Source organism: Quercus suber, unplaced genomic scaffold, assembly GCF_002906115.3.
Source record: "Quercus suber isolate HL8 unplaced genomic scaffold, Cork oak 2.0 scaffold_6, whole genome shotgun sequence".
Taxonomy (NCBI): Eukaryota; Viridiplantae; Streptophyta; class Magnoliopsida; order Fagales; family Fagaceae; genus Quercus; species Quercus suber.
The window spans coordinates 1,664,799-1,681,442 of record NW_027069472.1 but is presented as its reverse complement, the minus strand read 5'-3'; the positions used below and the strand labels follow the sequence as shown (position 1 = coordinate 1,681,442).

Genomic DNA, 16,644 nt, shown 5'->3' with positions numbered 1-16,644 from the left:
TAGTTTGGCTAACAACAATTAGGATTCAATTGTTGGCTTTTAAATGAGGTGGCATATTCCAAGCCCTTAATTTCTTTCATTTAAATCCTATTCTTTAAATTGACCATCTCTATTTCAAAGTGAAATGGAGAAGATCTGGATTTTGAGATAAAATGTTTAAAAAAAATAATTATAATGACCATTTTTACTACAATAAAATTTATATAAATTAATATAATTAATAAGATTAGTGAAAATATTATTTAAATTATTTTTAATCAATAAAAATTGCCAACACAATAATAATACGTTGCACAATTTTTTTTTTGTTGTAATTTATCTAATTTATAAATATTTTTAGATCTTAGATTATGATATATATATATATATATATGGCTTTTTGTGCTTTTTTTTGGGTTGTCTTGGAGGACTGACAACGCAAAGGAAGCATATTGGTTCTTACTTTCTTGGCGGCTAATGACTGGTGCGTTGTGACACATCACAAACACTGTATAAAGTAGTAAAAACTAAAAAGCAAAAGCATATCATAGTAGTTTCCAAATACACAGCTATTGACTTAACTTAATCCCCAAGCAAATTCCTTGTAGCTTTGTTCTCTCAACGACTCACATATAAGGCTAAGGCCTATCCAAACACACTAAATCCTCTCTGACTGAGTGTCTTTTCTCGATGGCGAAACTGAAGATAGCAGGCACATGGGCAGGCATACTAGAGGTTGAATTGGAGGAATGGACTGTACCCATGTTGAGAGAAGAGGTGGCAAAGCGATCAAGCTGTGGGGCTGAGTCGATCAATCTCATATGCGCAGGCAAGGTCTTGAAAGATGGCGATGGGACTGAGAAGTTGACCCAGTTGGGTGTCAAGAACAACGCTAAGATACTTGCCAGTCGGGTCTGTGTTAAGGAGGGAAAGTCGTTGGGGGTGGAGTTGATGGCTGAGGAGGAACGCTCTAACAGACTCAGCCGAGTCAAGTGAGTATTTTTCCAAGCTGTTGTGATTGCTTTTTTTGATCATGGGTTTTCTTAATTTTGACGAGAATGTGTGTTGTTTGAGTTTTTTGTGGGTGCTTGGCTTGCGTTTGGTTTGTGATCATGGGTTTTGTTGGTTTTGATGAAAAGGAGATGTTCTTATGCTTTTGCGTTTGTAGGAAATGATTTTGATTTTGACTTTGACGAGAACGTATGTTGTTTTGATTGTTTGTGGTTGCTTCGCAATGCGTTTAGATTGTGCTTTGTGATCATGAATTTGTTGATTTTGATGAAAATAGAATGTTTTTCTGCTTTTGTGTTTTTGTAGGTAATGTGTTCTGGTCATTGCATTTGATAGAGAGAGAGTAAATGTTTATCAATTTTTTATATTGGTGATTAACTCACACTCTCTATCTTTAATTCGTTTTCTTGGTATAATGGATTTCTGGTTTTTCAATGAGCAAGTGTTCCTTGTTTAATATTTAGCTGGCAACTTAAGTTCTAATTCAGGTTTTATCTATTTGTTGGGTTTATAGGGGTTGCAACGTTTCTCTCCATTATTTGTTTTGTTGTCTTTTGGATTGTTAGTTTCGATGGATTAATGAAATTTACATTACACTGTGACTTGGGAATTGAATTGCTTAAAGAAAATTGAGTTATAGTGCATAACTATTTTTATGGTTGTTCTCAATTTAAGGACTAAAATTTCTGAAGAAACACTGTAAAATTTCAGTGAACTTGGAGGTTTTTGTTCTGGTATTTGCATAATTTTCTGGTGCTGTAGAATCTGTTAAAAAGAAATATGGTTTTGAATGTTCTTTTTGGTGTTGTTTTGGTATAAAAGCATAAGAAACTTTTCACTACTAGGCCTAATTGTTTTATTATACACAGTTGAGTGAAAGTTGTCATTTTACTCTTTTATTTGTAAAATAATGAAAATCTTCTTTTCCCCTCAACTTTGCTTTGCAGCCAAACTCAAAGGTGCTACTTTTATGTTCTAAATTTAAGATCATATGCTCCTGTTAATATGGTTAACAAAGCGTTACCTTAGGTGAATAGGTAGGTTGTTCTGTACGTTGATATACCTGGTCCTTGGACCTAGTACAATAGTTCAATGTTTTTTAGGCTGCCTTGGATTAAACCTACTGCAATAGTATGTTTTCCAAGAACCTGTTAATTGCAAAAGGAGTAACTGAAAAATATTTTTTAAGACTTGATAATTTGTGCAAATGCTCTGGAAAACATCAGAGAAAGCTGGTTGATTGACCAATCTAGTGCACTATGACCTTATATATTTCTCCCTGACTTGCCAAGCATGGCCCAATATTTTTAATCAATTGCCACGTGTAAGTTTCTTCATAGGGTACTCTTTATCTGCAGCATTGCCTCATGCCTTAAATTAACGACATACTCTTGACTAAAGGACCAAAAATAGGACACATAGACATAATGGGCCTTTCCATTCCTTGCTTTCCCCCCTCCCCCCCTTCCTTGATATGATTTTATAGCAATTCATTTACTGACTTGCATTATCTAAAAGATTGTATACTGCGCAACAGTCTCCTACTTCTGTAAGCGTCTAGGAGGGGTGATCAGTAAACATTCTTTCCTCCAATTTTGGAAAGGCTGATACTTGGCTCAAACCCACAACACATGGCTTGGACAAAGGGCACATTCCATTGCAACAAGGTCCAACTATAATTGGATTGCATTATCTGTAACATGATTGTAACACCTAATCTTTTAGGTTTATATTGGTGGGCATACATAATTTGATTTTTCCTTGTTGATGGCCAAAGGAAAAGATGATGCACACTGAACAAGCAAAAATAAGAATTTAAATGAATAAATAAAAACCGTAGACTCACCTCTAGTGGCTCTCTCCCTTTGTTCCTCAATTCTCTTCTTTGTTCTTAGTTTTTTGTTGGTTGTTGTTTGTTTTGTTGTTTCTCTGTTTGTTTCCTCCCTTGTATCCTTTGCCTGCCTTATGTTGTTTTCATGAGGTAGTTTCTTGAATATACTTCTTTCTTACTTATCAAAAAAAAAAAAAAAAAAACCGTAGACTTCATTATACTGCCTAAGGGTGCTTGGAATCACCACCAAGCTATAGAGAAACATCTCTGAACAGAAATACTGTTCAAAATTCACTACTCAAACCTATTCCTGGAGCCTCTTTTTAAAAAGCTTCAAGAGTTCATTGAATCAAAATTACCTTCCATAAAATCCTCAACAACATGAAAGTCCATTTTCAAATATGACATTAGGTATCTCAAATAAGTAACATTTGAGACAATAAAATTTGAACTAATTCTGGCTTCTTTCTCCGCATCATTCTCCCTTGATTGAAGAAAACTTTACCTTGAATTTTGATGCGTTTAAGAATTTGAACTTTTGCACTTGACACTTGCAACAACTATTGAAGAACTTCTAGTTGTGGTAAGAACAAAAAAGCTTTCTGTTCCACCATATTAAATTTAAATGGATTGATAAAATCAATGGATGGAACAAATGATACAGCCTTATCTTGATCTATTGAAAGCACCATCATATTAGGCTATTTCACTCCATGCAAGTCAAAAATTCAAATATGAGATCAGGTATCTCAAATAAGTAAAAATTTGAGATAATTTTTGCTGCTCTCCCTGCATCATAGAGATCCATCTGTTGTTTATTTTGTTGCTTTGTGTGCATCTCTTCTTCTTTCTAACTTGTTGGCAGCTCCTTTTTGTTTACATATTTTGTGGTTGGTGTCTCTATCACAACAGGGCAGCTGCCACAGCACTGGCCAAAAGGCATGCAGATGGTTCATTACCAATTGAAGACTTCAATATAGAACTTGAAGATCAAAGTGGAAAGACAGTACATTTGGGATCTGAAACTGATCAGCGGTATGATAAATAATTAGATTTAGCTTGTAATATTTTGAAAGTGCTGCTAGATGTGAACAAGTAATTCCTTTGTTGAGGTATTTAAAGGGTCTATGATCCCATTCTCGATGCTGAAGATTTGGGCTATTATGTTACAGGGCAGTCATGATGGGCCTGATGCTTCACACAAATGCAAAGCAACTAATTAGGAGGGAGAATTACAAAGATGCATTAGAAGTGCTTACCATGGGAGAGGTCAGTTGCAGTTGTATTTTTGTAAATGGTTAATGCGATTGAATTAGTTGCATAGTAGATTTTTTAACATGGTAGAATCTTGTAAGGAATAATAAAATTAATCTGATGTGCTTTCCATGATTTTGAATTTTGGATTTTTAAAATCTGAAAAGAGTTACCCCTCTCTCTCTCTCTCTCTCTCTCTCTCTCTCTCTCTTAAAGGGACTAAAAAAATGCAATGCTGTATATTCTTTGACTACCTAAGAGTACCCCCCAACAGTTGTCATTTGATGCATCTCTTGAGATCTATGTCAAAACGAACTAATCAAATGCAATTTTTAGTAAGTACTTCAGTTTATGACCATGGGGGATATGTATTGGCTCTAAAGTTTAAACCCTTTCTAAGGTTTTCGCCCCTTATCAGTTGTTTGTGATTTTTTTCAGTAATCATATATTATCATGCATACCCATCTTAATCATTGACAATCTCCTCTCTTTCCTTTTTTTTTTTTCCCTGAATCTTGATTAATTGATAATTTTTAACCTTACACTAACCACTTTTTGTCCTGTTTGCATGGGAAGTTGGTTATGGCAATGTTCAGTAAAGTATTTTCCTGTGAATAATCACAGTTGGCTTAATTCTTTCTTGTAGGAGGCTTTCTCTCTGTGCAATTCAAAGGTCATTGAGGTGAGTGAGCTGTTCTTTCTTCTATATTAATAAGGTCTGTTGATAGAATTAAAATTATTGATGACAAATGACTTTGTGAGCCATTTGTGGTGCGGTGTCTTTTTTCATTTAGTTGAAAGAGCTGAAATTTGCTCTGAGTTACTGCATTTTAAAGGAAACCATTTGGCTGAGCTGCTTGCAGAACACACATTTTTGTATATAAATTGCTTGTGACCATCAGAGTCAAAGTTGAGTTTTTGAAAATTCAAGGAAATATGTTTGCTTGGGTTTTTAAGCAAAGCAAAAATAAATGTATTTCTTCTTATTTGTCTTTACATTTGATTATGCACCAATTGTAAATAGTTGAATACCTAAGCTTTCATGAGCTAATTCTCAAATTTCACTCAACGAGACCTAAGTTACTTTGTGCATCTTAGAATTTGAAAATACTTAAAGCCACCCTAAGTAAATTATGGCATGTTGAATTCTTTGTAGAGTCTGTAAATGTAACATCATCAATTTCATGTTGTTGACATTCAAAACTCTTGAGAAAATTTCAGTTTCTTTGTTGTTATAGAATATCCTCTGTTTTATGTTGATGTCTCGTTTACTGTTCAGCTGATTGACAATGTCCCAATACTGCAAATAGACATGGTGTGGTGCTATTTCATGCTTCGAGACATCAGATGGCTCTCAGTGGCAGGAGCACGCCTGGAAAAGGCTAGAGAAGGAATTGAACGTGCTCATGGGAAGGACTCCTCTCGTGTCACACTCCTCCAAGCTGGTCGCCATCCAGAGCTTGCAATGTGAGTATTCATATGTATGCTTTTACTTTTCAGGGTAAATTGCAGTGACCTACCCTGAGGTTAGGGGTAATACCAAGCACATCCAAAGGTTTGAAAATGACCAATTTGGTCCTTTAACACTAACACTGTGTAATGCTGTTTGTTAACTCTCTCCCAAACAACTTTCTAGTTCATTTATATTCTTCATTTCTTCATTTTCTCTCTTCTTTTCCCAGAACATAAACACCTCTCTCTCTCTCTCTCTCTCTCTCTCTCTCTCTCTCGCTCTCTCTCAAATCAGTATCCAGAGGTTATACATGACCATGTATTTAAGAAACATTCAAAAAAAAAAAAAGCTCACTAAACTAGTACTCATTTTCCAAAACCATACATAGTCTCATTTGACCCAAATCAAAAAAAATTCAAAACAAAACCCAGACCCACAAGGGCCACAACGGCAAGCATCATGTGACCCAGCAACCACCGTCCACCACGGCACCACTTATCACTACCCATTTATCCTCCTCAATCCCAGCCATCCAACATCACATGATTCATATCTATCAAAAAAAATTTAAAAAAAAAAAACTCATACCCACGATGGCGAGCTGATTGTGATCCTGACCGCCACCCACCACTCATCTCAACCCAGCAACCGCCGCCCACCACTCATCTTGACCTAGAAACCACCATTCACCATCCTCCTAGATCACAACCCAGCCACCATACTCATAGATCACAACCCAACCACCCAGCTTTAAACGGTGGTGTATGGCATGAGTTTTGTGGGTAAACCAGATCTGGAACCATTCCAGTGGCAGAGTTGTTGGTCCTTTATTGAGTCTGAAACCCTTATGGCTTGAGTTTGCGAGAGAGAGAGAGAGAAAGAGAAATTTTCTGGAGTGAAGACTGAAGGGAAAGAGAGAAGAAAAGGAAAAACAAAAAATAAATATAATGGTTTAATAGACGGTGCACAAACGGCATTAGTGTTTAAGGACCAAATTGGTCATATTTAAAAACCTTTGGATGCGCTTGGTATTACCCTAAACCTCAAGGTAGTTTTTTGTAATTTTCCCTACTTTTGAATCTGTGAGATTCTTGAATATGCAGTGTGAGCTAATTTATTTTAATTTTCTGTTTATAGACATTTAAGACTGGAGTTGCTGGAAGGGGTGGTGGCATATCATAGTGGTCAGTTTGATAAATCGAGGAAGGCATTGACCTCAGCACAAGCAAAATTCTCCCAGGTTAGTTGAATGCGTAAATAGTGCTTTTGGATTTGTAATAAATCATTTTGAAATGTTCACTGCATTTACAACATCCATATGCATAATACTTATGATTTTTATACAAAAATTTGGTCACTTACCATATTCGTTAAAATTTTGTGTATAACTAACTATAGATATTGCTTTAGCTGTATCTGGTTCATTATTAAATTACTTTTTGGTTATTGCCTAAGATGTTCATTTTCCATACTCCCAATGTTTGATCTCTAGCAGACCACTCAATAAGATTCAAACCTAGATGAAGCAGCCCACTCCCCTCAAATCTAACCTCCTCACCTTTTCAGATTCTGATATTTACCTTCTTTTTATGTTTCTCCCATTTCAATTCCAATCTTCTGTTGTTGATTTCAGTTACAGGTCCCTGATGAAGCCTTATCACTTGTTATGAGCATGGGGTTTAAAGAACGTGATTCAAAAAGAGCGCTGAGAATGAGCAATCAAGATATTGGAAGTGCTGTTGATTTTCTGGTTGAGGAAAAGGCAAAGAGAGCACGAAAACGAGAGGAGGATTTGAAGCGACAAAACGATATAAAGTGGGTGTGACTTGTTAAAATTTAACTCTGGTCTTCTTCTTTTTTCCTGTCAGTATTTTTTATTAGAGCTCAAAAGTTTTGCAGGGAGCAAAAAAAGTATGGAATGACTCCCTTAAAGAAAGCTGTGGATCTCAAGATATTGAATGAATTGGTTTCCATTGGGTAAGATGCCAGCCATAATTACTTTTAGAGTTCAGGGTTTAGGTATAGGAATGTTACACTTTTATTTTTTAATTTTTTTTACTATCAATAGAGAATAGTGTAAAATTAGGATAGTTTGTTGCTGTTTGATTTTAAGGGAACTTTATTAAACTGCAGCTTCAGTGTGATGCCTACTGTCCATAACCAAATTGGTGCATAGCAGGAACACCCTTATAGTCACTAGTTAAGCTAACAATCACTTGATTTGGCAGGTTTGAAAAGGAGCTTGCCGCTGAAGCCCTTCGAAGAAATGAAAATGACTTTCAGCGGGCGCTGGATAATTTGACAAATCCAGAAACTAATTCTGCCATGCAGGTCACCTTGCAGTTTCCCATGAAATAATTTTGGTTTCAAGTTATCTCATTCGTTTATCAGTGCTAACATTCTTCCCTGCCAGGTGGATATTGAATCAAGGAAAAGGAAAAGGCAGCAACGAGCATCAGAAGCTGCAATTGAACAGCTTGTACTTATGGGCTTTGAAAGATCAAGAGGTAACTTATTGAAGAGCTACATATTGCAGTACCACTTACAGTAGTGTTTTTAATGTTTATTTTCCCTAGGTCATTGATTGTACCCGTTTTTAGAAGACCTGTTACTTTGGGAAGTAAAGTCACATAACCGCCTTCATTAAATTCCCTCTTACTGATTCTTCTTGCCCCATACAATATAGTACCATAAATTTTACTGTTGTTTTTAATCCCCCAAAATTTAATATATTTGTGGAATTTCCTGCATTGAAACCACTCCCACAGGGTTGATGGGTAGCCATTCTTTAGGGCAAGCAGCAAACTGATATTTGTTTCTTGTGTGCAGTGGTTGCAGCTCTTCAGGTTGGTGGCACTATGGAGCAAGCAATGCATCTACTTCTCTCACAATCTGAGTCGAACCCCTCAGTTGCTGCAAACAGCAATCTAGAATCTGAGCCAAACCCAATGATTTCTGCTGATAACAATGCGAATTCTTCCATTCCGATAATTCCTGATGCTGGAGGTCCTTCAACTGCCAGTGAAGTAGAAAAGCGGGATGTAGAGATGGAAGATGAACTTGCTGATGAACTAGCAAAAGGAGATGCTTTAACAGACTATGACATTGAAGTCACTAAAGAAGGTGAGGCCATATCTGAGTACCTGGCTATTCTGGAGTCAGCAGGCAACAGTGAGAAGGCACCATGCTGCTAATGAGAAGATAACTCTAGGCAATTCTGCATACTGGTGTCTACGTGTATAGTGGGATGGTAGATATCGAATCTGCTTAGATGTCTAAAGTTGTAGTCATGGTACATTAGAATTCTACTAACATCAAAGTTCTAATTGTCATGACATTATCATTTTTCTGTCAATGCATTATATTTTATCCTGATGTGATGGTTCCCTGTTATTTTCTTTTTCCTTTTATTTTTAGGTGTGAGTGGTGGTTTTATATTTTATCTGATAAGCTTATATGGTTCAAGGCATCCTTACTTAAAAGCAATGAGTTCTTCAATAATAAAAGTTTGTTATTTTTATTTATTACATCCAATGGAGGCTGCAAGGATTGAAAGTATTCTGCTTGAACTGAAAACCTACCCTTGCAAAGCTGTATTTACAACTTAAATAGCTCAAAGTCATCAGTTTTCTATCTATTCACATGATACTTGGGGTTTTTTAAGAAAATAACCATCAATCCCAAACAATATCATTAGTTAGGCAAACTTTCAAACTAATTTCATTTTTAACAATTCGAGTGAACTGGAGTCGACTTCTCTGTGCTTGTTCCGTGATTCGGCAGCAGCTGAGGTCGATTTTCTATGTACAGAAATCGTCTCCTCTGGAGTCGATTTCTGTACATAGAAATCGTCTCCAGAGGAGACGATTTCTTAGTATATACAACCAATCAAGCTTTTTGTGTGATGAAGAACGAAGTCTGACCGAAGTCCCCGTCGGTCACGAACGAAGATCGAAGAACCCAGGCGAACGAAGAAGAACGAAGAAGAACCCAGCAACACTGAACGAAGAAGAACGAAGAAGAACGAACCCAGGCGAATGAAGAACGAAGAACGAACGAACCCAGGCGCCTGGGTTTCTTGCCGACGAACCCAGGCGCCGATTCTGATCGACGAACCCAGCAACACCGACGAGCAAACGAAGAACCTGCGCCGATTCACCAAACCCCGATGAGCACGGGAGCAGTGGAGGGTTTGATTTGTTTTGGATTTGATTTTTTCATGGGTTTTTGGGGCTTGGAAGTGGAGAAACCCAGGCGCATTTTGGGGATGAAAGGAAGAACACGAAAAAATTATGTAAGTTTTTGGGCTGGGCATATCAAAGAAATCGACTTCATTGAAGTCGTTTCCTATACAAAGAAGTCGACTTCACTGAAGTCGACTTCTTTGTATAGAAAACGACTCCAACGAAGTCGGTTTCTGTGTAAAAAAAATCGCAAAAAATAGGCTATATGAACAGTAAAATCGACTCCTCTGAAGTCGAATTGTTAAAAATACAATATGTTTGAAACGTTGGCTAACTAATAATATTGTTTGAGTTTTGTAGTTATTTTTTTAAAAATCCCTGATACTTGCGGGGAGTGGGCAATCATACTTCGCCCTTTGAACCATTTAAGTTGTCAAATGAACTAAATGAAAAAAACAGGACAGGCTTCCATCACAAACAAGAGCACAAGAAGGGGCTTGTTCTGCAAGTTTTTCTCTGTTGAGATTCAATATCCCAGGAATAATCTTTATTTAATGGCGCACTGCTCCTGCTTGTGCTCGTAAAGCAAGCATCATGAGCTGGGTGATTGTAGTTGCTTCTGCTTAAAAAATCAAGCCTCAGGAATCTGGGCTTTGAGGGTGCAATATTGAGACTTAGCTTTCCCTCTAACCGTAATATAGCCTGCAACTGCAGATCACAGATTAGTTTCTTTCAGAATTTTGAGCAGGTCACAAAATTTCTTACTCTGTGATAACATCAGGCAGATAGCAACTCAGCCATGCTTGTCTCATAAACAATCTCAGTAAGCACTTTTTTAGCACATTCCTGATGCAATGCCAGACATGCCTTCAATTGATCTACATTTTGACCTCTTCCTGCTCATGACAGGAAAAGCATTTCATACTACACAAAGCTAAGAAGATACTTCATAGAATCAAACATCAATCAAATCCGATGACCATTTATGCATATGAATTATGCCCTTTCATATCTTTCTAGGTAAATACCAAGTGCTATTTGGCTGCAAAGGAAATACATCATTCTAAGAAGGTCAGAACACAAAATTGAACCAAAGTATACTTGTTTGAAGGAAATTGTATTGTATTATGCATTATCAGTTCCAGCTGGTTTCCAATTCTTAGAAAATTGAGGGGGAGAGAGAGAGAGAGAGAGAGAGAGAGGAGAACCTTCTTGGAGAGCTATCCACAAGTATGATGAACTTTTTTTTTTAATTGAAGAGTATGATGAACTTAAACAAAAACCCGGAAGGATCAATTATATTCTTTAAAAAAAAAAAAAAACCCCTATCTATCTACTACATTTATATGCAAAAGAAAGCAGAGAGCCATACAACAGTCACTCTTTTGACTCATTTAATTTGTATTGACAAAGCTCTATGTATCAATGTCTGTCACTCTTTTGAATCATAATTAGAAGGAGCTTCATCGTCTGTGACCATAAGAATCTGCTTTTCTTTGGATTCTTCCCCCACTTTTGTATCCTTAAAGTCTTTAGGAAGCACATTACAGTTAATGGTGTGCCACACTGGTCTCTCTTCTTGGAACAATCTGCCAGGACAAAGGTGATCATCAGACCATGTAGAACACCAGGCACTTTTAGCACCATAAAATGATATGCTTCCATCAGAAAAGAAAACACTCCTATTTTTCTCTCATTTAATTTGCACATTATATGGAGAGAGAGAGACTTACGGGTGCTTGCAAAGCGTTGGGCATTGAACCGTAAGTGCATACTTGCAAGTGGACAGCTCTGTAATAGAACTAATCATAGCTCTGGTCTCTGCACATACAAATCTCACCTGCAAATGAAAACAAGAAAAGATTGAGCATGAGTGAGATGGGAAGGAAAATAGAAAGCCACTTGATTTCAATTACTTCATACCTCAGTCTCTCGTGGCTGATTGGTAAGATCACACATGGTTCCATTTGTATACTGATGAGCATGATACCTACATGAACCATTTAATACAATAATCAGTATCAACTCTTCCTCCTCTTTTAGTTTTCTAGGCCACAGCCCCTTTTTAATTAAAAACAAGTTTTCCCTTGTACCTAACCTATCAATTATCATATTAATAAAAGCATACCTTTGGGATGCATCTTTTGAGTGGGGATCTTTCAATTCAGAAATATCAGAGAGATTCTGGTTGAAAGCAGCCGTGGCCTCCGCATCATACTGACCTAAGACAAACTCCTGAACCTCCTGTAATGAAAGAAAAATTTATCTGATTAGCACATGATTCTAAGAATTTTCAGGTCTTCAACACTCTCAAATAATTTCAATAGAGGAATCATGATAACTGAAATTTACAACCAGCTAGTGCTAGTGCTATTGCTACTACAACTGCTGCTGCTAAGAATGATTCTGCTACTACTACAATTATCACTACAAGGATGGTTACAAAATAAAATCTTGGACAGATATGAATCCAATCTATTTGAAGCTTCAGCAATTAATTCATTAAGTGGGATCCACCAAAACTACAGTCATAGCCCAAAAACCACCAACCAAAAGTTTATTAAGATACTGTTTATTTGATTCATCACATGCATATTACTGTATTAGAGCACTTCCTCCCATAAAACCAGCATGCTCTGATTTAATAACGTATTACCAAAAACACATCAGTGACAAAAGCAACTAACAAATAATGGCCTAGTATAACAGAAGAGAATCTATTTTTGGCCAAGTAATTAAGGAGGAGGAGAGAAGTAGATGAACGCTTATAGGCGTAAGCCCCAAGCCCACCCCAGAAGGAGTACTCTAGGAGAAGAGAACCTTAGAGCCACTTTAGAAATACCTTTTCTTCCTCCAAATGAACTTGACGTAACTTTTTCTGATAGCAAAATTCATATGACCACCAGCCTTCTTGCTGCATAAAGGATTTGGTAACATTAGAGGATAATTCAGGTAGATGCAGGATTATTAAAGCAGGCATAATTCACAGAAACAAGTATTGCAACTTAATGTGAGCTACATAATTCCAACAAAGAAACAAGTATTTTTAATTTAAGTAACTTTAAAAAGTATCAGTCAACCAAGGCACACAATCAAGATAGTTTTTGGGTGACAGATACTAACTCTGATCAAGCATTGGTCCTTCAGTGCTTCAAGCAGCTCATCTGGTGTCTTTAATTTAATTCGTTTTTCGCTTTCCACTATCATGCTGCTTGTGTTGTGCCGAGTAACTGGCTTTCCACTCTTGGCTTTCTCCACCTTAGGCAAAAAACATAAAAAATTCTCCCCATTTTTATTGGGCATAACCACAGACTCCTGATCATCATCCTGCCAAATAAAACGGGCCCAATTATTAGATCAAACTTTCACAGTTTGTACTTTCTCTTCTTAAATTAACATAGAAACAATAAATTTTGGGCACAAAGAACTTGGAAGGAAACCAAATATGGATTAAAAAGTAATCTGTGAACCAAAAATGTGATCCCAAGGTCATCTGCTAACACCATCTTTACAAGAAACTGACCAAGGCAATCTCATATAGCAAAACTTGACAGAATCACTGACTAATAAAAAGCCAAGCCAGTAATAACTGCATAGGGAAAGCACTTTTACCATGTTCAATAAGGTTAAGCACCTTAAAGAGTAACAATGGCTCTCTGTTCAAACTTACTATTGCAAGAAAAGAACAAAGCCACCTCACTTCATACCTCACAAATATTTCTGCTTTCATGATAAAAATTATCATCCTAAGGTTTATGGTAGCAGAAAAGAGCACTAATTGGGCTTCTGTTAATAAGATATTTTCTATTGCAATAAATTAGAAGAAAATACAAGCAGTACATGTCAATTAAATTAAGCATTGTCCACAATCAACTTTAACTACTCAAAAGGGTGACAAAAATGCCTCGTATTTTCTACTGGAATAAATTCGAAGAAAATACGAGAAGTACATGTCAATTAGATAAAGCATCATGCACAATCAACGTAATTACTCAAAAAAGTGACATCCAAGTAACAAAAAATGCTTCGTAGATAAAGTTTAAAAAGTCAAAGAAAAAAAGGAATCTCCAAAGTCAGACCACAAACCCAAAATGGCTACTTTTTTTTTTTAAATGTATTTGGAGGATCCATCTAACTAGGACCAAACAACAAATCAATTTAAAAGGCTTTTAAACTACTTACAGGATGAAAAGGTGAATCTTCTGGATGGAATTCAATCTTATACTTTGGTTCACGGAAGCTGCGACCAAATGTGCCACCTGCTGATCAAAAGTTATTGTAGTAGAGATAAGAACATTAACTTGGAGTGCTAGAAATAAATTACAAGAAACCAGACTTTCGGATTATAGCCAATAACAGAGACAAGAAAAAGTGGTTGGAGACACAACTTCCGCATGAAGACCTGGCTTGTACACCAAGTAGGAAAGAAACACATAACAATCTAACTGATACACCCATATGAATCATTAGGCCCTTGAAACCATTGGGACTGTAACTGCCACTTCAATACATAGTCAGCACCTACCACAGCCTTTCTATGGCTGAACCATTCCATAATGTTCCCAAAAGTCCTTTTTCCAGCTCAAAGATATTGATCCTAGATAGTTTATTCCACTCTTTAACACCTTGTCATCATAGTTGCACCATCTATGATTTTACTGGTCTTGGATGAAACAAGCACGCATAAGCAGAAGCAGCCAGCCATTTCTTAACATTTGGGGCTTCTATATGGATCAGAATATGATCCATCATTCTATTCCAGCTCTCAAATTGATGCAAAATTCCTACTGAGCCGATTGGTGTCATGTGAGGGATCATCAATAAAACTTGGCCCTATTTAGTAGACCATTTAAACACTAAACAAGATTGTAAACCCCTTGGAACTGTAGAACATCATACTTTGAACCACTAGGTCAATAATATAAACAATAAGTGCCATATATAGTTAACTTAAAGCCCTAGAATCGATTAAGCCTTCAAAAAAGGCCCTCCAAAGCACAAATCATTCTCTAATCAGCACAACACCTATTACAATTAAATTCTGAAACGCTCTAAATACCCATTAGTTACTATGAAAGATTTTCTCTCTAGTCTACATCCCTTGCTCACAAGCCATAATACGACTCCTTCAGCGAGTCAAATAATAGATGAACTGTCCTACTCTCTTCTTTTTTATTAAGGACAAAACATAAGTACTATTCCTTAGATGCAGTACATTAAGTTTCCCAATTAAATTCAAACACAATTGAATTGAATTGAATTCTCTTCAGGAAAGATAATACTGTTTGTGCTGTATTGATCAATGCAGATACTTGTGTGAATTTAATTGTGGAACCTAATATACTGTACCTAAGTTTTTCCCTTTGAAGCCAATAGGATTATTTTGAGGCAAAGCAAAGGAACTTGTTTTGCAATCATTAATCACCAAAATATTCCTATAAACCCTCTAAATGAGAAAATAGTATGTGCCTCACTTACTTTAACCCAAATACACAACACCCTATGAGACTTTCCATAGACCCAGAAACGCATTAACCCATAAAAGCCTGAAATTTCTACCAAAGCAATTAAAAAAAAAAAAACCATCAAACTAAATTAAATAAAAAGACAGTCTTTGTAGCTAATCGATGAAAAGTGAACCAAAAAATTTAGAATTTTTCTAGAACAAGTTGAAACAGATACGAAATCAAATTCAGGATTTACCAACTTGGGCTGGGAAGATCTGATCGGCTAACACATGGTGATACAGAGTGTATGAAAGGAGGATCACCCACAACACCTTCATCTTCTTTCCTCTCTCTCTCTTTTTTAATATTTGTAATGCTTTGTGTTTTCTTTTTTTTAAATGTTAAAAATCCCGAAGAAGAACTAGGAAGAACCGAAGAAAGAGAAAGGCCTTTGCACTTGAAGATGGTCTGGTTGAAGGTGCACTTTCACTCCACGCGGACAAACCAATCATATCCCGCCACGTCTGAAACTTTCCATGAGTCGTACCAAGTACTAGAAGTCACGTGTGGTCTCTGTTTTAATACAACTCTTCTTCTTAAAATACTGTAGTTTCCTTGAATTCATTGGGCTTGGAGACCCAATGTCATGTAGTACGGTCCATTAATGTAACTGGACTTGGGCTTAATTTTATAAATCGGAATCCTGCACAAAAAGAGATCTATGAACATGTCAAGTAAATAGTGTTTGCTTACTACTCACACGTGCTATAGAGGATGGCAAAAACACCCCACCCCTACCGAATCAGCTCTGCCACCACAATTTTTTTTTTTTTTTTTTTTTTTTGATTTTCTTTTCCATAGACCCAGAAACGCATTAACCCATAAAAGCCTGAAATTTCTACCAAAGCAATTAAAAAAAAAAAAAAAAAAAACCATCAAACTAAATTAAATAAAAAGACAGTCTTTGTAGCTAATCGATGAAAAGTGAACCAAAAAATTTAGAATTTTTCTAGAACAAGTTGAAACAGATACGAAATCAAATTCAGGATTTACCAACTTGGGCTGGGAAGATCTGATCGGCTAACACATGGTGATACAGAGTGTATGAAAGTAGGATCACCCACAACACCTTCATCTTCTTTCCTCTCTCTCTCTTTTTTAATATTTGTAATGCTTTGTGTTTTCTTTTTCTTTAATGTTAAAAATCCCGAAGAAGAACTAGGAAGAACCGAAGAAAGAGAAAGGCCTTTGCACTTGAAGATGGTCTGGTTGAAGGTGCACTTTAACACCACGCAGACAAACCAATCATATCCCGCCACGTCTGAAACTTTCTATGAGTCGTACCAAGTACTAGAAGTCACGTTTGGTCTCTGTTTTAATACAACTCTTCTTCTTAAAATACTGTAGTTTCCTTGAATTCATTGGGCTTGGAGACCCAATGTCATGTAGTACGGTCCATTAATGTAACTGGACTTGGGCTTAATT

At 36.5% G+C, this 16,644-nt stretch overlaps 2 protein-coding genes across 5 annotated transcripts; one reads left to right on the top strand and one right to left on the bottom strand.

The window, feature by feature from the left end:
• Positions 1-529: 529 nt before the first annotated feature.
• Positions 530-8,903, top strand: LOC111986303 (uncharacterized). The gene is made up of 11 exons (XM_024017935.2): positions 530-971; positions 3,734-3,856; positions 3,994-4,090; positions 4,722-4,757; positions 5,355-5,542; positions 6,666-6,768; positions 7,162-7,343; positions 7,428-7,505; positions 7,757-7,859; positions 7,942-8,035; positions 8,358-8,903. The coding sequence occupies exons 1-11, from the start codon at positions 670-672 to the stop codon at positions 8,720-8,722; spliced, it is 1,671 nt and encodes a 556-aa protein (XP_023873703.1). The 5' UTR covers positions 530-669; the 3' UTR covers positions 8,723-8,903.
• A 1,910-nt stretch (positions 8,904-10,813) lies between these two features.
• On the bottom strand, positions 10,814-16,432 carry LOC111986304 (protein OS-9 homolog). 4 transcript variants are annotated; one of them, XM_065773150.1, is made up of 8 exons: positions 16,213-16,432; positions 13,895-13,974; positions 12,836-13,039; positions 12,555-12,626; positions 11,841-11,956; positions 11,636-11,702; positions 11,446-11,552; positions 10,814-11,301 (listed from the first exon to the last, which is right to left on the bottom strand). In XM_065773150.1, exons 1-8 carry the CDS (start codon positions 16,292-16,294, stop codon positions 11,145-11,147), a joined length of 885 nt encoding a protein of 294 aa, XP_065629222.1. In that variant the 5' UTR covers positions 16,295-16,432; the 3' UTR covers positions 10,814-11,144. The 4 variants fall into 4 exon arrangements, with proteins under 4 accessions (XP_065629222.1, XP_065629234.1, XP_023873704.1 ...); XM_065773162.1 differs by having other exon boundaries at positions 13,895-13,971; XM_024017936.2 differs by lacking the exon at positions 16,213-16,432 and adding an exon at positions 15,416-15,627.
• Between the last annotated feature and the right edge of the window lie 212 nt (positions 16,433-16,644).